The 19446-nt window shown below is 34.4% G+C and overlaps 1 protein-coding gene across 7 annotated transcripts in view; it reads left to right on the top strand.

Moving 5' to 3' along the window:
* The window catches only part of EHBP1 (EH domain binding protein 1), a 346734-nt gene that overhangs the window by 128084 nt on the left and 199204 nt on the right, over positions 1-19446 (top strand). For all 7 annotated transcript variants that reach the window (XM_060309152.2, XM_030877350.2, XM_060309154.2 and 4 more), the window contains exons 6-7: positions 9458-9639; positions 12637-12776. In XM_060309152.2, the coding sequence (XP_060165135.1) occupies positions 9458-9639; positions 12637-12776 (322 nt within the window). The remainder of the gene's footprint in view (positions 1-9457; positions 9640-12636; positions 12777-19446) is intronic.

Below are 19446 nucleotides of genomic sequence, written 5' to 3'. Positions count from 1 at the left end.
AGAATTGTAAAAAATTACACTCACCACGTTAATTTTGATAGTTTCCCAATGCATAAAGATATATGTGATGGAACATATATGTGATCTTTCCAACATCATACTGGAAGTGCTTGCTGATGCAGTAAGAGAAGAAAAGGAAATTAAAAGTATACAGATTGGGAAGGAAGATATAAAACTGTCTTTGTTCACAGAATGCATGATTATCTATGTAGGAAATCTGAAAGAATCAACAAAAAACCTCCTAGAACTAATGAGTCATTATAGCAGGGTTGCAGGATACAAGGTTTATATACAAAAGTCATTTGCTTTCCTATATACCAACAATGAACAAGAGGAATTTGAAATTAAAAGCATAATTCCATTTATATTATCACCCCCCAAAATGAAATACTTAGCTATAAATCTAACAAAATATGTACAAGACCTATATGAGAAATACTACAAAACTCTGATGAACAGAATCAAAGAACTAAATAAATTGAGAGATATTCCATGTTCATGAATAGAAAGACTCAATATTGTCAAGATGTCACTTCTTTCCAACTTGATCTGTATATTCAGTGCAATCCCAGTGAAAATCTCAGCAAGTTATATTATGGATATCAACAAACTGATTCTAAAGTTTATATGGAGAGGCAAAGACCCAGAATACCCAACATGGTAGTAAAAGAGAAGAACAATGTTGGAGGACCAACACTACCTAAAGTCAAGGGTTAAAACAAAGCTATAGTAATCAAGACAGTATGGTATTGGCAAAAGAATAGACACATAATGGAACAGAATTGCGAGCCCAGAAAGAGGCCCTCATAAATATAGTCAACTGGTCTTTGACAAAGGAGCAACACAGTGGAGCAAAGGTAGTCTTTTCAACAAATGGTGCTGGAACAACTGGACATCCACTTGCACAAAGATGAATCTAGACAGAGACTTTACACCCTTCACACAAATTAACTCAAAGTGGATCATAGACCTAAATGTAAAATGCAAAACTGTAAAACTCTGAGAAGGTAACACAGGACAAAACCTAGATGACCTTGGGTAGGATGATGCCTTTTTAGATACCACACCAAAGGTATGATCCATGAAAAAATAATGGGTAAGTTCGACTTCATCAAAATTGAAAGCTTTTGTTTTGCTAAAGAATGAGAAGACAAACCACAGACAGGGAGGAAATATTTGCAAAAGACACATCTGATAAAGGACTGTTATCCAAAATATACAAAGAAACAAATAAGAAAACAAACAACTCAATTTAAAAAATGTGGCAAAAACCTTAAGAGGCACCTCCCCGAAGAAGATATACAGGTGGCAAATAGGCATATGAAAAAAAAGCTCCACATCATATGTCATTAGGGAAATGCAAATTAAAACAACAAGATACCACCACACACCTCTTAGAATGGCCAAAATCTGTCACACTGACAACACCTAATTCTGGAGAGGATGTGGAGCAACAGGAACTCTCATGCATTGCTGGTGGCAATGCAAAATGGTACAGCCACTTTGGGACAGTTTGGCACTTTCTTACAAAATGAAACATACTCTTACCATATGATCCAGCATCTCACTCCTTGATATTTACCCAAAGGAAATGAAAACCGTTGTCCACACAGAAACCTGCACATGGATGTTTATAGCAGCTTTATTCATAATTGCCAAAACTTGGAAGCAACCAAGATATTCTTCAGTAGATGAATGGATAAACTGTGGTACATACAGACAATAGAATATTATTCAGTGTTAAAAAGAAAAGCCATGGAGGAGCCTTAAATGCATATTACTGAATGAAAGAAGCCAATCTGAAAACGCTATATATACTGTATGATTCCAACTAGTTGATGTTCTGGAAAAGGCAAAACTATGGAGACAGTAAAAAGATCAGTGGTTGCCAGTGATGGGGTGTGGAGGAGATGAATAGGCAGAACACAGAGGATGATTAGGGCAGTGAAATACCCTATATATCATAATGATGGGTATATGTCATTAAAAATCTATCCAAACCAATAGAATGTACAGCCCGCGAGTGAACCCTAAAGTAAACTATGGACTTTGGGTGATTATGATATGTCAGTGTAGGTTTGTCTGTGGTAAACAGTTTACCATTCTGGTGAGTGATATTGATAATGGGGTAGGCTGTGCACATGTGGGAGCAGGAGATCTATGGGAAATCTCTTTACCTCCCTCTCAGTTTTGTTGCACACCTCAAACTGCTCTAAAAATATAGTCTTAAAAAAGAAAGTATATATATTCCTCATAAAAATGTTAACGTATGAGTTTATTAGTTATGTTTGAATGAACGAAATATTTTCTAAATTTCTGATATTTTTTAGTAGGGCAAATATTGACAGGTATAACCCACATAAACAAAAGCTCTTTGTAGTTCTCAATTAAAGCATGTAAAAGGGTCTTGAGATAAAAACATTTGAGAACCATTCATCTAAACTCTCCAGTAAAAGACAGATTATCAGACTGGATTCAAAAATTTTCTGGATACATGCTATTTACAAGAGACAATCCTAAAATAAAAGGTTATATCAGAAAGAGCAAGAGGAGCCTGCGATGAAGTCTGTGAGCAGCTTCTCAATTCTTTCACTTATTTATTTTTTGATTTGTGTCCTTTAGAAAATGTCCCATAACCTCACATTTGAAATTTCTACTGCTCTGTTTGTCCTTATCACATAGGAAATACCATGATTTGGTGCGATAGGTGACTTTGCATAAAAATGATCCTGTTGTGAAAATAGACAGCAGTGCATGCACACCAGTTAAATACTTTTAAAGACCCTGATCAATTATGAAAACTGATCATAAGTCAGGCTATAAAGCTTGTCTTAATACATTTTGAAAGATTAACATTACAAAAATTACATTCTGTGACCCTAAATCAATTAAATAGTAATCATTACATAAAGATAAGTAGAAAAACTCCATAAAGAAGAAAAAAGTTTATAAACATCTCATGAGTCAAAGAACTTGTAATGAAAGATTAGAAAATATTTACAGAATAACAAAAATAATTCATACTAAAAATGTGAGACATATTTAAAGCAGTGCTTAGAGAAATATATAGCCTTAAATGCTTACATCAGGAAAGAAGTAATGCTCCGAATTCAGGAGTTAGAACAGAATATACCCAAGGAAAATAGGAATAAAGAGCAGCAGAAACTACTGAAATAGAAATATACATTCACTCCAAAGAATCAAGAAAGCTAAAAGTCACTGATTTGGAACGCCCAATGAAAGAGACAATTTATAACAAGCATTATCTAGGAACAAAAGAGTGTGAGAAGGCACAAACAGTGCTGGGAATAAAGAAATGTACAAAACGATAGATTCTGCAGAGATTAAAATAGTAAAAAGATATTTTAAATAGTTTTATGTTACTAAATTTGAAATATTGGCAGAATACTTATCTAAACTGATTTAGGGAGACATTGTACATCTACCTCTGTAATCATTAAAGAAATTTTATCAGTAATTAGAAACCTTTCCCAAAAGGAAACAGGCTTAGGTAACTTTGGATGTTTTTTGAATGTTTCCCAGGAATGTGGAGTTGCTTTAATTCTAGAAAATCTACTAATTTACCACATTAATCTGCCATAGATTCAAGGTTAAAAAAATCTTAAATTATCCCAAAAGATAAAGCTTTGGTAGTTAAGGCAATATTGTCTTGTTCTGAGGTTAGAACAATTGGCTAGTGGTACCAAATTAGAAATCATTGACCTGTATATTGAGACCAGATTTTTGGTAGAGTGGGCATTGTAGCTGGGGGAAAGGATGGATATATGTGGACTATTTAATAAATAGTGCTGTGATAATTATTTACCCATAATTTTTTTAAAAGTGAAATTGGATCCCTATCTGAAAACGTACACAAAAATTAATTCCAGATGGCAATGACTCTTAAATATGAAAAGCAGAGGTATAAAAGTTTTGAAGGAGTGGGAGGAAAGCTTTATGACCTCAGGGTTGGGAAGATTTTCTCAAGCAAAATGCAAAACCACAAACCATAAAGGAAAATGTTGACTTTGAAATTGGGTTCATTCAAAAGATTCCACAAGGAATGAAAATACAAGCTAAAAACTGAAAGAAGATGTTAATAGCACATATAAGTGACAATGGATTCAGTACCAGAATGCATATGTAATTAGTAATCAAAAGATAAACAGCATGGTAGGAAAAAGTACAAAAGATTTCACAGAAGAGGAAACACGTGACCAATAAACTATGAAAGGATAATCGATGCATTAGTAATCAGGGGAATGCAATTAAGACTGTAATGAGGTAATATTTAATAATCTCAGACTGGCAAAAATGAAAAAGAAAATACCAAGTGTTGATAAATGTGGAACAATGGAAACACTTAGGGAATGTAAATTAATAAAGCCACTTTGGATTACAATTTGACATTTTCTGGTAAAGCTGAACGTGTACATATCCTATGACCCATTCTAGAAATATATCCTAGGCAAATTCTTGCATGTGTGCATGAGGATATAGACATAAGAATATTGATAGCTTTGTTAATAATTCCATATAAATAAATAAAACTCAAACAACCATGTTCATCAACAGTAAAATGGATAGGCAAACTGTAGAATATTCATGTAATGGAATAATAGGAGCAGTGAAATTTAATGAATTACAGCTGTACACATCAACATAGATAAATATCAAGAACTTAGTGATGAACATAAGAAACAAGTTACAAAAATGTTAATGTTGTTTCATTATAAAAAGTTAAAAAGCATGCAGAACTAGACAATATATTCTTTTTTCATTTTTTGTTGTGGTAAAATATACATAACATAAAATTTACCGTTTTAAATATTTTTAAGTGTGCAGTTTGTGGCATTAACTACACTGACAGTATTGTGTGACCTTTACCACTGTCTGTTTCTGGAACTTTTTCATCATCCCAAATACAAACTCTTTACCCATTAAACAATAACTCTTCATCTCCCCTCCTCTCATTGCCTGGTAATCTCTGTTCTACCTTCTGTCTCTATAAATGTACCTATTTCTCATATAAGTGGAATCATACAATATCTGTCCTTTTGTGTCTGGCTTATTTCACTTAGTAAAATGTCCTCAGGGTTCATTCATGATGTAGCGTGTGTCAGAATTTCATTCCTTTTAAGGCTGAATATTCCAATGTATGGATATACCACTTCTTGTTTATCCATTCATTAGTAATATACTCTTTAGGGATGCATACATAGGTAGTATTCCTTTTTTGAAAACGGGAAGGGAAGAAGTAACCCAAAATTCAGGGTCTGGTTACCTTTGGAGGAGGGAATGGGACGGATGCAATTTCAGAGGGAAAATGAAGATTTTAAGGTACTGGTATTGTTCTGTTTCTTGAGCAGGATGGTCGGTACAGGATGTTCATTTTATTATTCATTAAGTAGTACTTGTATATTTTATACTTTAGTATGTGTGATGTATTCCACAGTTTAAAAAAACCTCAAATGATAATGCCATTAATTTTCAGTGTGTTATAAAAAACCTGATAATTAAGGTATTAGTACATGACAGAATTTTTTAGAACATTCTATGTAATAAAGCTCTGAAAAATCATAAAATCTAAGTAAGCTCCTTCTCTCCTTCCCCCAACCCCCAGTTTTCTTAATATGGGAGAAAGAGTTAAATTTCTAGCAGGTGGTTTATTTTATTTGATGTTTTAATAGGTAGAGAAAATCAGTCAAATATTTTAATAGGAGAGGCATTATATTAATTGTATTTATCTTGGGATACATAATAAATGAAACATTATATAATGAACTATTCTGTAAGAAGACCCTAACTTGAATAATTTGGACAAGAGATGTTCTCTCCAGATGTTCTGGTCCATAAATATTAATAATAAATACTGTTTATTCAATACCTACTATATGCTAAAAACTCTACTAGCTATTTTCATATGTTACTGCAAGAATTTATTTAGGACATATTTCTAGGATGGGAATTATTGCTGAGTCGTAAAGTATTCATCTGTTCAACTTTACGAGGTAATGTCAAATTGTTTTCCAAAATGGCTGTATCCATCAAAACTCTCTCCAGTAGTGTTAAGAGAGTTTGCATTGTCCCTCATCCTTATTAACACTTGGTATTATCCAAACTTGAAAATACTTGCCAGTCTGAGAGTGTGAAACTGAGGCTCAGATACGTGAAGAAATATGCCAAAGATTAGCTAGTGAATAAGTGCTGGTGTCACATTCTAATTCAGATTTGTCTGATTACAACTGTAATAAGGTGGCATCTCAAAGAAATGGAAATATATAGGCTAAGTCTTTTTTATAACAGAGAATAGTTATGAAAAATGAGATTAAAATTTCTTTTATGTAGTAATTTCCTTAGGGGAAGTATTTCTGAAAGTGTGATTTTCGATTAACTGGATCAGAATCACCTGGTAGAAGGGGTGTGCTTCTGGGAGGGACAGGATGGGAAATAGGAGGGGGGTACTTATTATTTTTAGAAATGCAGCAGATTCTTGAGCCCATCTCTAGTTTTACTAGTTCAGGATCTCTAGGGGTGAGATCCAGGTATCTAAACTATCTAAAGCTTTCTTAGTTTTATTTTTGTTTTTTAATAAGCACTGAAGTTTAAGAACTTCTGCTTTAGGGATTTTGAAGTAATTCCCCGAATACTGCCAGGTTCACATACAAACAGAGGTATAAACATGAGCCCAGAGTCAGAAACTTAGTCTTAGACATATGTAAACATTCACTTCTTATTGACTTCTGTTATCTAGCGTCCTTTCTCTAAGGGTTCCTCTTACTGTTTCTTTCTTTTACTTCTCTCCTCTTATCCAACCTTCATGCGAAATGAAATAGCATTAGGACTTTGACAACAGTATAATTCTCTCTAAACTCTCTCTGCCAGGCTGACCCCTGGTGTTTTAAGGAAGGACAAAAGTGTACGAAAGACATATAGCAGTGCAATCAGTTATTTTATTCTTCGTTATAGAACTGATGATAACAATGATATCAATTTTGGGTGGGTAAATATATAAACTTGATGTTTATAAACAGTGAAAATTCATGGAGCTGGAGTTAGAGCCATGAAAGATACTTATGTCTTTCTCATTATTGTTCTTGTAAAAAATGCATTTTCTATGACTAGCTAATTTTAAAGAGGAAAACAATGACTGAGCTGGGTAAAGAATTACTAGAAACATCATTTAGGCCCCTTTTCCCATCAAGGACACAGACTCTAAGTGAGATCCTATGTTAATATTAGAAATGGATGTTGTAGACTCAAAAGAGCTCTATTCTGCTCACCTGCTCAGACTTTACAAGGGGCCATTTTCATTGTTGCTGAGCAAGTAATTGCTTAATTAAGTGGTACAGCTAATTCTATTGTGTTTAGAATTTAGTAGCTTTCATTTCCTTTTGTTTCAGAGATACCAATATACCAAATACTTTAAAACTCTCTGAGTTCAGCAGAAAACCTTTCTACGTAATTTTTACCTTAAAAATGAAATTGACAGAATGTTAATCATCAAAACTAGATTTTGCAGGAATCATCCTTAAACTAGGCTTTCAAAATTATGCTCATTTCCAAGTTATCTTAATTTTTCTAGTTTGATTATCTGGTTATAAAATTAAATAATTACTCTTAAGGGATCAATGTCATATTTTATGAAACAGATTTGTTTAACAAATCTGAAAATAATATGTAGCAATTTTTATGTCATGCTTTCAAAACAGAGGCTTTAAATCCTATATTTTATGTAGTAGTTGTTAGCTATTCTAAAGGTACAATAAGAGATTATTGTTCATATCAGTGTAATAAATTGATACTCCCTGATCATACTTTTTCATTTTGCACATTGTCAGAACCTTGGACCTTAATCTTATTCTTTGATTGACAGTAGCGACCAGGGAAAGAACACTTGTATTGTTTGGGATAGTCACATCTGTTCAACTTGATTCAGTTGAGGGTATTTGCATATTCTTAAGTATTTCTTCTGAGAGGGCTTAAATCCTTCTCAAGAGCTTGATGCATTTTTGAAATTCATTCATAAAGTATCTACATGCACTAATAGTCCTGTATAATATTGCTGTGCATAATCTGACAGATAAGACCACATTTTAAAACAAGGTATTCTTTAGGGATACTACGTTACATTTTTACTTGTTCTGCTGGCAGAAATGTCATTTTTTTGGAAAAAGGCCATTTTAATATTTTGATTAAATTAATATATCCTTATTTTAGGCAAGTTTGTCAATCATAGGACAAATAAGGATTTATTAAATAATAATTCAGAAGTTAATGGTAGTTTTTTCTGCCTTGGTTGGAAAATTGAGTAATTTTATAGAAAACCATTGTAGAGTTTGAATGGATATCTATTTGGTCTCCTTATTTTATAGGGAAGATTACCAAGGCTCAAGTTTACTGACTTACTCAAGGTCACACTGCTTGGAAATTAGGTTTTATTTTAGGTCTGAACTCTCAGACCAGTAAAGCCCAAGGATTGCTGGTATATGACTTTGGGTTTACATTATTTATATATTACCCTATATCTAGGATTTCCCCCTACCATTAGAATACATAGTCAAGGATTATGTCTTATTCATCTTCATATCTTTCCAGAATTGACACCATGTCTTATACATAGTTAATGCCCAGTCATTATTTTGCTGTTCTGTTTTCATTATTTTCCTAGTCTATTATGCTATAAAGGATAATTTTGAAATGAGATAGCTTATTAATGGAATGTTAAAAATCTTTGATAGCAAATAGGTTTCATTTTGTGTTCCATTTCTAGTGAATTGGCAAGAGCTGTATGGAGAAGACTTGAGATCTGCAGGGGTCGATTAGCAGTGTCCACCACAGGCATAGGATAAGAGAACCCAATTCTTTCTAACTTGATTTATGTGATCTTAGGGAAGGAAGAGAGGACTTTAGACTGGAGTGAGCAGAAAAGGCCCTGGGAAGAATTAAGTCTCAAAGTGCAGGATAGATAGAATTCAGAGACTGCAGAAAAAACGAGGTAGAATGCCACAGAGGCTGGGGTTCTATAAGAAACTGGAATTGTTCAGAAAGAAGAGATACCGCTAGGGTACATTAAATATAATTAAAGTAAGGGAAACAATTGTTGAGTACTTTTGATACCTAGCCTTGTGCTAGATCCTCTTTTTACAGGAACCCTGGAGACCTTCTGTCCTAGTTTGCATTCCTTGCTTTTCCTTTCCTGAGATATTTAGGATTGTTCTAGTCTTCCCTTATTTCTCTGAGACAGCTCTCTCCAATTTTCTATCTGCCTTACTTACTTAAAGATATGAAAGTTGTGATATAACCTTATTACAATTTTTTTCAACATTATGTTATAGGAATTCATTGGAAAGGGAAGTCTCAACTGCTATTTAATCATATTATTAAAAGAACATTCAAAAATATTTGGCTGTAAAGTAAGTAACTCCAAATTACATAATGATTTTTTACCTTCCAGGAATCCCCTTCTGGTCGAAGGAAAGCTCTTGCTACCACCAGCATCAACATGAAACAGTATGCAAGCCCAATGCCGACTCAGACTGATGTCAAGTTAAAATTCAAGCCATTGTCTAAAAAAGTTGTATCTGCCACTCTTCAGTTTTCATTATCTTGCATTTTCCTTCGGGAAGGAAAAGCCACGTAAGTTTCTTTTATCAAATAAGCTATTTTAGAGTATATTTTAAAACACGGTGCGTAAATAGCTTTTGACTTAGTAAACTGTTAACAGTTGAGAATATCCTACTGCATACCTATCATTCCGGCCAATTCTTTGTTTCAGAGGCTGAATTAGATGTACTCCTTGTTATTTATAGTCTCTTTCAACTCTAGAGAATGATCAATAATATAAAAATGACTATAGCAATTTTCAAAAATTTAAATTGTATATTATAGGTTATCATAAGGGTCTGTTTTATATTTCAGTGTCTTCAGTGTAAGTAGTTGTACTCTGGAGTCCACAGTTCAATTTGTAGAGCTGTTTGATGCAGCTGAGGCATGAGAGGAAGCCAAAATGAAAAGTTTAGGATAAGAGGAATGAAAGAATTAAAGGAACTTTTGCCAATGCATATTCTTTGGCTCAGCCTTCCAATACTTGTATAGGAAGGTACAGTACAGTTACATAACCAGTTTGCTATGACCATTATCTTTTTCAAATATCACTTCTTAAGCACTGAATAGGCATTGCACAAAGATAACTCCTACACCCAGTTCTAGTCTCCTAAAAGAGTAAAATTCTAACTGGTTAAAAAGAGGTAAACAGGGCTTCCCTGGTGGCTCAGTGGTTGAGAGTCCGCCTGCTGATTCAGGGGACGCGGGTTCGTGCCCCAGTCCGGGAAGATCCCACGTGCCACGGAGCGGCTGGGCCCGTGGGCCGTGACCACTGAGCCTGCGCGTCCGGAGCCTGTGCTCCGCAACAGGAGAGGCCACAACAGTGAGAGGCCTGCGTACCAGAAAAAAAAAGAAAAAAGAGGTAAACATACCTAGAACAGGAAAAAATTAGTATTATTTATCTTAGTTGTTCCATACAGTCAAATCAATGGTAAGTGTGAGTTTTGGGTGTAATGAAAGGGTTAGCACCTACTTGGAGTGGAAAATCAGTGAGAGGAGAAATGGAAATTCTGTGCCTGAGACTTAAAAGGTGATAGGAAGAAGGCAGCTATGAACATTTCAGTCTAATCTGCATCACAGTTCTGAATGTGTTTGACTTAGTGGAATGTGGTTACTATAATTGGCCATGTCTACTTGACTGATTAGACTGGATTCTGTGCGTCAGTCAAAAAGAGATGTTTGGCACTCATCTACAGGGCAACAAATGACTTGGTAGATAACAGTAAGCCTCTTCTCTAGAAAGTTGGCTTCTATGTGAGTGTGGTGGAGGGACAGTGCAGGATGGAAGCAATTAGTCTTTCATCTCAGGACTTTAAATTGTAGACTTAAATATTGAAAAGTTTAAAATAAAGACCTTACTCTGAAGTTCAAGCCAAAATGAAAGGAAAGGAAACACAGAAAGAAGAGAGAAAAAGTCAGAGAAGATCTTTTGAAGGTGGACTCCTTTCCGCTGGGCAGAAGCAGTAAGTGATTTAGCACCATTCATTGGAATTTGGGTGAGAGGAAATTCAAACTAAATGTCTCAATTTGAGTGGAGAATGCTCTCAGAACACCCTAAACCACCTCTCTATCTCCTCATTCCTTGCCTACTCACCTTTCCCAAAGAAGAATGTTCAGGGTGAAAATATAGGAGATAAAATTAAGCAAGTTAACATTTTAAGAACACTGTTATATATTGAAATTATACCCTGGTGATGGGAAAGCAGTTTGTAAGACATTCATATAAGGTAATACAACTGTTTTTGTCCATGCAGACTTTGTGCCACTAAATTTGTCTTAAAAGGGAGAAATGATTTTGTTAACTCTAAGCTTATATGAGATAAAATGCAAAGAATTTCAAAAACCAATTTAGCCTGCAAAATCATACCATATTTAGAAGTGAATTTTTTTTTTTTTCCCCGGTACGCGGGCCTCTCACTGTTGTGGCCTCTCCCGTTGCGGAGCACAGGCTCCGACGCGCAGGCTCAGCGGCCATGGCTCACAGGCCCAGCCGCTCTGCGGCATGTGGGATCTTCCCGGACTGGGACACGAACCCATGTCCCCTGCATCGGCAGGCGGACTCTCAACCACTGCGCCACCAGGGAAGCCCTAGAAGTGAATGTTAACAAGCATTACTTTGCAAAGGAAACAGTGGTTTTGTTTTGTTTTTATTTTATTGTGGTAAAAACATGAGAAACAGTGTTTTAATTCAGTTTTCTGAATTTGGAGGAAGTATAGCTGATTGAAATTTAGTTTGTATGTATCATGTTAGAAATATGTTTCATTCACTGTAGTTTATTTGAAATTTAAAGTAAAATAATAGGTCAAGAAAACTTAAATTATTTAACATTTAGAGTATTTAATATAAACTTTAAATTTATACTTAAAATACTTCAAGATATAAAAACATATTTACATTTTGTCAAATGTATGGTATTTAACTAACCCAAGTCATTTTCTATCCTGTAATTCTTAAAAAGGCTAGGCTTTTGGGTGCTAGTTCAATTACTGTAGTTTTTTAACTTTAGGGGAGTTTTAACTCCTTTGAGAAAAATGCACAGTTAAACAAGATTTAAATATAATTTACAGGGGTTTACCACTTCTTTTTACTCCTACCCACAAAACCAAAAGGGTTCATGGACTTCAGATTAAGAATTTCTATTCTAATTCCTTCTGCAAACTTGAATATTTTTAAAGTCTAGATCTCATCTGATTTGCAAACTATCCCATTGTTTTATGAAACAAGTTTTTGTTTCCAGACTTCATGATCAGAAAACCATACTTTAATTCCATGAAGAAAATTTTAGATCTGCAGCACAGAATTAAACTAACTCCTAACCAGTTAGTTTTAATCCTGTTTGCTTTCTATTAATTCAATGTGCCATTTAAAAATTAATGAATGAATATTTAGATTGCTCAGTAGTTTTGTATAACTGTTTAAAAAGTCTTGTTAATGTTTAGAAAGAAGAAATGTATTAATATTATTTTCTTAAGAAACAACCCTTTTGAAGGTAATGTCATTTAATAAATTGTGTATTATCATTGATATAGGGATGAAGACATGCAAAGTTTGGCTAGTTTGATGAGTATGAAGCAAGCTGACATTGGCAATTTAGATGACTTTGAGGAAGATAATGAAGATGATGATGAGAACCGAGTGAACCAAGAGGAAAAGGCAGCAAAAATTACAGGTTGGTGTTATTTGCATTAAACTAAAAATTTATCTGTTTTTTTTGCAGAATTGAAAAACTCATTCTTGTTTCCCAGGAAAAAACAACTCCACTAACAAGGTATTGTTTCTTTCCCAAGGCTTCTTAATATAATATACCATTTAGCTCTCTGGAAACTTTACATGCTGATGGAAATAACAGATTTTAGCAGTTTAAGATCAAGTCCAAGGCTAGCCAAGAAAGCATCAAACTTTATTGGAACTACTGATTATAGTATAAAGTAGCCTAAAGATGTTCATACTTATTTTGTCAATGTATGGATGAACCCTCTATAAGTAAAAATCTGTCTTAAGGGTAAGATGAGAAGGTGCATTGGCTACCTTCTCCTAGCTCCTGTTCATTTATTCACATAAATTGTATGGACATTCTTTGTTTTGAATTTGTACACATCTTATGTATCCTTATATCTAGACACTTCCATGCAAGTATTTCTTATAGCTGGTTTGATCAAACTACTAATATGGTAAGTGGTTAGAACCTCTTTGTATTAATTGGTCAATAAATGTTTATCATCAATCTGGCTAGCACCCTTAAGGAATTGATGTTACACCTTTATTATTGGAGTGAAAATCAAGCACTGTATAATACTCCTTTCATCTAATAAATTGCTGTAAATTTCTGGATTGTTATCCCTTGACTTCTATCATCTGTTCACGTCTTGGTGACTTTTCCAAATTCATTGGACACTTCGGCACCCATCTCTTGGCTTTGCCTAAATTCTTGCTATCGTATGGGGGAATTCCATTGATCACATGGATGACCAATTTAATTTCTTAGTCAAAAACTTCTGTGACTTCCTCAACTCCAGTGACCTTCATCTCTACAATACTTCTGTTATAAGGAATTGATCAGACTTGTATGCAAAGACAGATGTTTTGTCCTGAGCAAATTTTATAAATTGCAGTTGACCCTTAAACAACACTGGTTTGAACTGCATAGGTCCACTTGTATGTAGATATTTTTCAATAGTAAATACTGAGTGCTACACGATCTGTAGATGCAAATATGTAAGAACTGAGGACTTGGAGGAAGCATGAATACAGAGGGCCGACTATAAGTTATATGTGGATTTTCCACTGTACAGAGGGTTGATGCCCCTAAACTCTGTTTTATTCAAGGGTCAACTGTATTATTTTCTAATTTATGATTGCCATTTTGATTTCCTATTTAACCCAGGAATGTTTAGGAGAATGTGCTTTGTCGTGGGTTGTATTTCTAGTTTGTTTATTTCTAGTTTAATTTAATTCAAATAAGATTCTGAAGCCTGTCATATTTCAATTTTTTTAAATATGATTGAGATCTTTTTCTTTGTAGTGTAGATACATGATCTGTTTTTGTAAATTTTCCATAAATATCTTTTTACATGTATATTCTATTTGTCAGATTCAGCATGTAGCTATTAGACCAAACTTTACATTTATATTATTTAGTCATTTATATTCTTATGCCTTTTGTATAGTTCATCAGTGAAAGACAGAGAACTTCAGTCCTAAATTATTTAGTTTATAAAAAAATATTCTCTTATACCTTCATCGTGGATTATAATTTGATCAGTTTGCCCCATTTAATGCCTCTTGCCTTGAATTTTTGCCTGATATTGATATTTATAATCCATGCCTTCTTTGTACCTGGTGTATTTATCACTTTATTTTTAATCCTCTCTGTGTTAAATAGTTCTCTTTATAAACAGTATTTGGTTGTATTTCTTGATAACTGACATACTTAATTTCACTTATATTACTTTATACTTTTATTTGGGAATTTTCTTACTATTTTTTTCCCACCCACCGCTTATATTTTGCCATTCTCAAATGTTCATTTAAGCATTTTTTAATAGAGTAATTTGGAAGTTATGTATCCTCTGTTTTCATTTTGGAATAGTATCCTCTAAAATAAATAAGCTAGAGGGATAACTGAATGAACCTGTATTTCTCTACTAACATTAAAAATGAAACAGAATGTGTTGACTCACCTTGTGAGATTCAATATGATTCTCTCCTTTCTTTATTTGAATTTCTCCCTTCAACCCCTCCTGGCTATTATTTTTATTTCAATAACATTTTGGGTTTCTTTTTTCAATAATAAGTGCTGACATTTGCATTGTTTATAATGTCAGCAAAATCATACAATACTTTTTAAAATGCCATGTCTTTTCTATCTTTGAGTTCTTTGTTTTATTTGGCTAGTTGGAGTGCTTAGGAAGGTAAGTTGGTGTCCTTCCCTTCCACCTCCAGTGACTTCTCACCTATCCTTCAAATTTTAATTCTTTTGCCACATCCTCTAAGAAGCCTTTCATGGCCTCTCCATCTTAAACTTGATCACTCGATCCTTTGTGCTACTGCTGTACCATTTAAAAATGCAGGCATTTTCTTACAGCATGAGTTTTTTATAATTCCAATGGAATGTGATTTGACCTTTTAATTAGAGAATATGGTTTATTCTTTGTATATGACTTTTGGTTAAAACTAAATCTCAACTAGGCACTAATACCATAAGTAGCAATCAGAAAACCACACATTTTCATAGTCATAGCTGTTTTGAGCAATGTACTGTTTTCATCATAGCAATGGGAAAAAAAGGTGATAGCAACATGTCACAAGTTCTGTGCTGAAAAGAAAAGAAAGGACATATTTTGAGCAAAATACAGATTTAATGAAAGGATTCAGTAATAACTAAATTTTATAACTGAACTCTTGTCTTAGTCCATTTGGGCTGCTATAACAAAATATCATAGATTGGGTACCTTATAAACAACAGAAATTTGTTCCTCACAGCTCTGGAGGCTGGAAGCCTGAGATCAAGGTGTCAACATGGTCGGATGAAGACCATCTTCTGGGTCACAGACTTTTCATTGTATTCCTTACGTGGTGAAAGGGGACAAGGGAACTCTTTTGGGTCTCTTTTATAATGGCATTAATCTCATTCATGAGGACTCTGCCCTCATAACCTAATCACCTCCCAAAGGCCCCACCTCCATCACATTGGGAATTAGAATTTCAACTTATTAATTTTGAGGGACACAAACATTCATACCATAGCAACCCTTATTGCTTAAACATACATATATATACCTTAATTTCTAAAATTTCCACTGCAGAAATAACTTTTTTAGGTAGCCTAAAATTCTCTGACCCTAATTGAAGCAATCGTTTTAATGCAATTTATGATGATCCAGAATTTCTTCAGAATGCTACCAGTTTGTGTTATTATTTATTTATGTATTTACTGTCCATATTTTATGAAATTCCTTCAAGGTAGAAACTATGTTCTGATCATTTTTTCGTCTCTAGCTTCTAGCACATTGTCTGGAACACATTGAGAATTTAAAATATGTTAACTGGAAGGCCATAAATGAGAGGGCTTCCATCTCCTATTGTAGCCCGTATTAATCACTCTGTCTTGTTATCTTGTTCCATTCATTTTGACCTTTGATCATATACTGTCTTATGTAAGATGGGATGGTCCCATTTTATGGAAAGAATGTGATCTGGAGGAGACACATAATTCAGACCTTAAATAATTCAAGACTAGTTTCCCAAAAGTAATGAATATAAAATGTGTGTTGAGGGAGCATAGTTAAGTAGGGACAGTGGGTGATTACATTCATGTTCTAAGTCAGTAAACCCATAATAATTGTAACATACCTATGCTTTGATGTTACACTTTTTTCTCAGCATTTTCTATTATATTTGCAGAGGACAATCAGTTAAGTTAATAGCACAGCATGTTATGGCAGTTGTTTGGCTTCCTGAGTTGCATTTTTTAGCACCTGTAAATTCCATGCCAAAGTTAACTTTCAGGAATATTTTTTCAGCCCCAGCACTACCACTCTAAAACTGTTGAAGTAAAATAGTTTTAAGATAATAAAAACTATATTAAAATTTAACAATAATAACGTTTGAATAATAGCTTAAGAGTAAACAAAATTAATGTATTTTATAAACGTGGTACAAATAAAGTATGGTGGGTATTTTTATTTACCAGCTAAAGTGGCAATAACTTAAACACAGCTTATGTTCACACTTTCTTGCAGCTTTAAAAATTTTTGACACAATTTTTATGGAGGAAGGAATTATTATTTAAAATTTTGCCTATATTAAGTATATATTATAAATGCATAAAATACAATCACATTATATCAATAAAATTATATGGGTACATTATTTCCTCAACTAAGATGCAAGCTTCTTGAAGAAACAGACTGTTAGAATTATTTGGGGTGTATCTTAGATTGACACCTAGAGGCTGTTCATTTAGCCTGTGCTCTTGTGGAGTATGGCTGTAAATCATTAGTAACTGACAAAGTATATCTTCTGAAATTACAGACTTTATTAGAAGTAAAAGTAAATTCATGGTATATATATTTAGACTGATCACAAACCCCTACTCTGTCTGTCTGAGACAGAATTCACTGCTAACTGGATACAGGGACTGGCTCTTAGGCAGGAAACTTTTATTGAAGTTACCTGTATAGATGTCTTCTGCAGAGGTGCAGCACCCATGGATGGGCAATTGGAAAAATCACTGAAATGTAGTGGGAATGATTGACCTTGGCATTGGAAGAACAAAGCTTTTGAATGGAAAGTTTACTGTAGCTGGTATTGGAAATTATATATGGTTTCAAAACAGTGCCTCCATCTATATGGCATCCTCACAATGCTTGAACCAGTTTTTGGTGATATGACCATCTTTGGGATTCATGTTCAATTTCTGAATACACACCAACAGAAAGGGGAAGAAAAAGACATTCTGCGTAAGTGACAAAGTCCTACTGAATGTAGGTCAGAAAATTAGGTTTAAACAAAACAGTTTACAACAGAGCATTATTGGGGAAACCAGACATCATGAGACACCTGAAAGGCCCCTGGTATACTTATAATTGTGGCAAAGATCAGCAAGGATTCTAGTTAGGCATTCAGACTCACAGGACCTGAACAGCCCAAACTTAGTATTAGATTCATTTAGGAGGATATTGGACAGGAAACAGCATTCAGCAGAGCATTCCTCTTTCACTGGAGTTTTCATGGCAGCCTAGGTACTGTTCTTTGACCTCTCCCCCAAATGACAACTTGGGTACAAGGAGACAATATCCACATAGTTAGGAGCAGGGATTACCTTGACTTAGAATCTTCATATTGCACAAGAACTGATATCTTTTGTAATAGTTTGATAGGTATAGTTTTCAGGGTCCCTGTAAGGGACATGCTCAGTTACGAGAGTCTCCACAATTAGAGAAGCTCAAGCTGTGGCCTTCCATCAGGCATATAGTCCATTTAGAGTCCTCCCATCCAGATGCAGTTTATAAATCAGGATTTATTTTTACCATAAGCATGTTGCCTGGTGTTTGTTAATCCTTTTCCTATAGTTGGTAAAGTTAATTCAGGAGTAGGAAGAGAGAGTGACATATTGGCCACCTTCAGGGAACAGAATCTTACAGCACAGATGGTAGTAGAGGAGATAACAGTTCATATTTGAGGATCTTAGTAGAGGAGATAACAGTTCATATTTGAGGATCTAGAGTTGATTATGGTATGACTCAGCCCTCTGAGATTAAATGTCCTACTTGCTAGGGCTCTGAATGGGGATAAATAGGTCTCTTTTCTTAGATTAAAAGGGTCCTCAGAATAAACTTGGGGCCTCTGGTCAGAAAATACATCCATTAATTTGCTTCTGGTTTTTACTTGGGCATTTACTCTCCGGTACCTAGGAGACTGATTAACAAAATCATAGAATTGCTGTGGACTCTCTAAAGTAAAATAATTTAAAATGACCACCTATTTTGGAGATCTGTGTGAAGGATGAGAATTTCTGGAATACTGCATCTGTTATCTAGGTTTTAAGGTTGGAAAATAGGGTAGAAGCAGAGAGGTGGGGCATTTCTAGTCCCTTGAGCTAAAAAGTTTGTAAGGTACAAGCTACCTCTTTCTTAAAGGAGCTTGAGACCCTAGGGTGAGAGACTGAAGAAAGCAAGAGTATCTCTTCCCAGTGTTTAGAACTCAAATGTGTCAACTCAGAGAATAGTAGAAGTGGCAGAAGATAGAGATTACAAATTCAGCCTACTTTCTATATCACTCTTAATCCCTAATGCTGCTTTGTTTGTACTAAGGACAACTGAACATTCTCTGGCACCCCTTACAAGACTCTGGAAGAATTCTGTGGATACTGAGAGCCCATCTGACAGGGCCAGGATGGAAGTAAGAGCTCTGAAGGAGAAGTTAGAAGCTCTCCAATATTTATTTAGGGAAGGAGCCAGGAGATAATTAATATTTAAATACCAATATGCATTCTTTAAGGGTTTATCCTAGGAATGCAATGTCGGTTTAACCATATAACAGAATAAAGGAGAAAAACCATGTAATCATCATAATAGATGCAGAAAGGAGCATTTGAAGAAATTCAGTACTGAGTTTCTCAGCAAAATTTTAATGTAAAGAAATTTCTTCATTTTGATAAATAGCATCTATGGTGAGCTACAACTAACATCATATTTAATGATGAAACACTGAACACTTTTCCTCCAAAGATTGGGATCAAGGCAAGGATGTTTGCTGTCACCACTTTCATTCAATATTGTACTTAGCAAGGACACATGATGCAAGATCAATATAGAAAATTTATATTTTTATATATG

This window comes from Globicephala melas, chromosome 12, assembly GCF_963455315.2.
Source record: "Globicephala melas chromosome 12, mGloMel1.2, whole genome shotgun sequence".
Taxonomy (NCBI): domain Eukaryota; kingdom Metazoa; phylum Chordata; class Mammalia; order Artiodactyla; family Delphinidae; genus Globicephala; species Globicephala melas.
The sequence above is the reverse complement of the archived record's forward strand: the minus strand, read 5'-3'. Positions and strand labels throughout refer to the sequence as shown.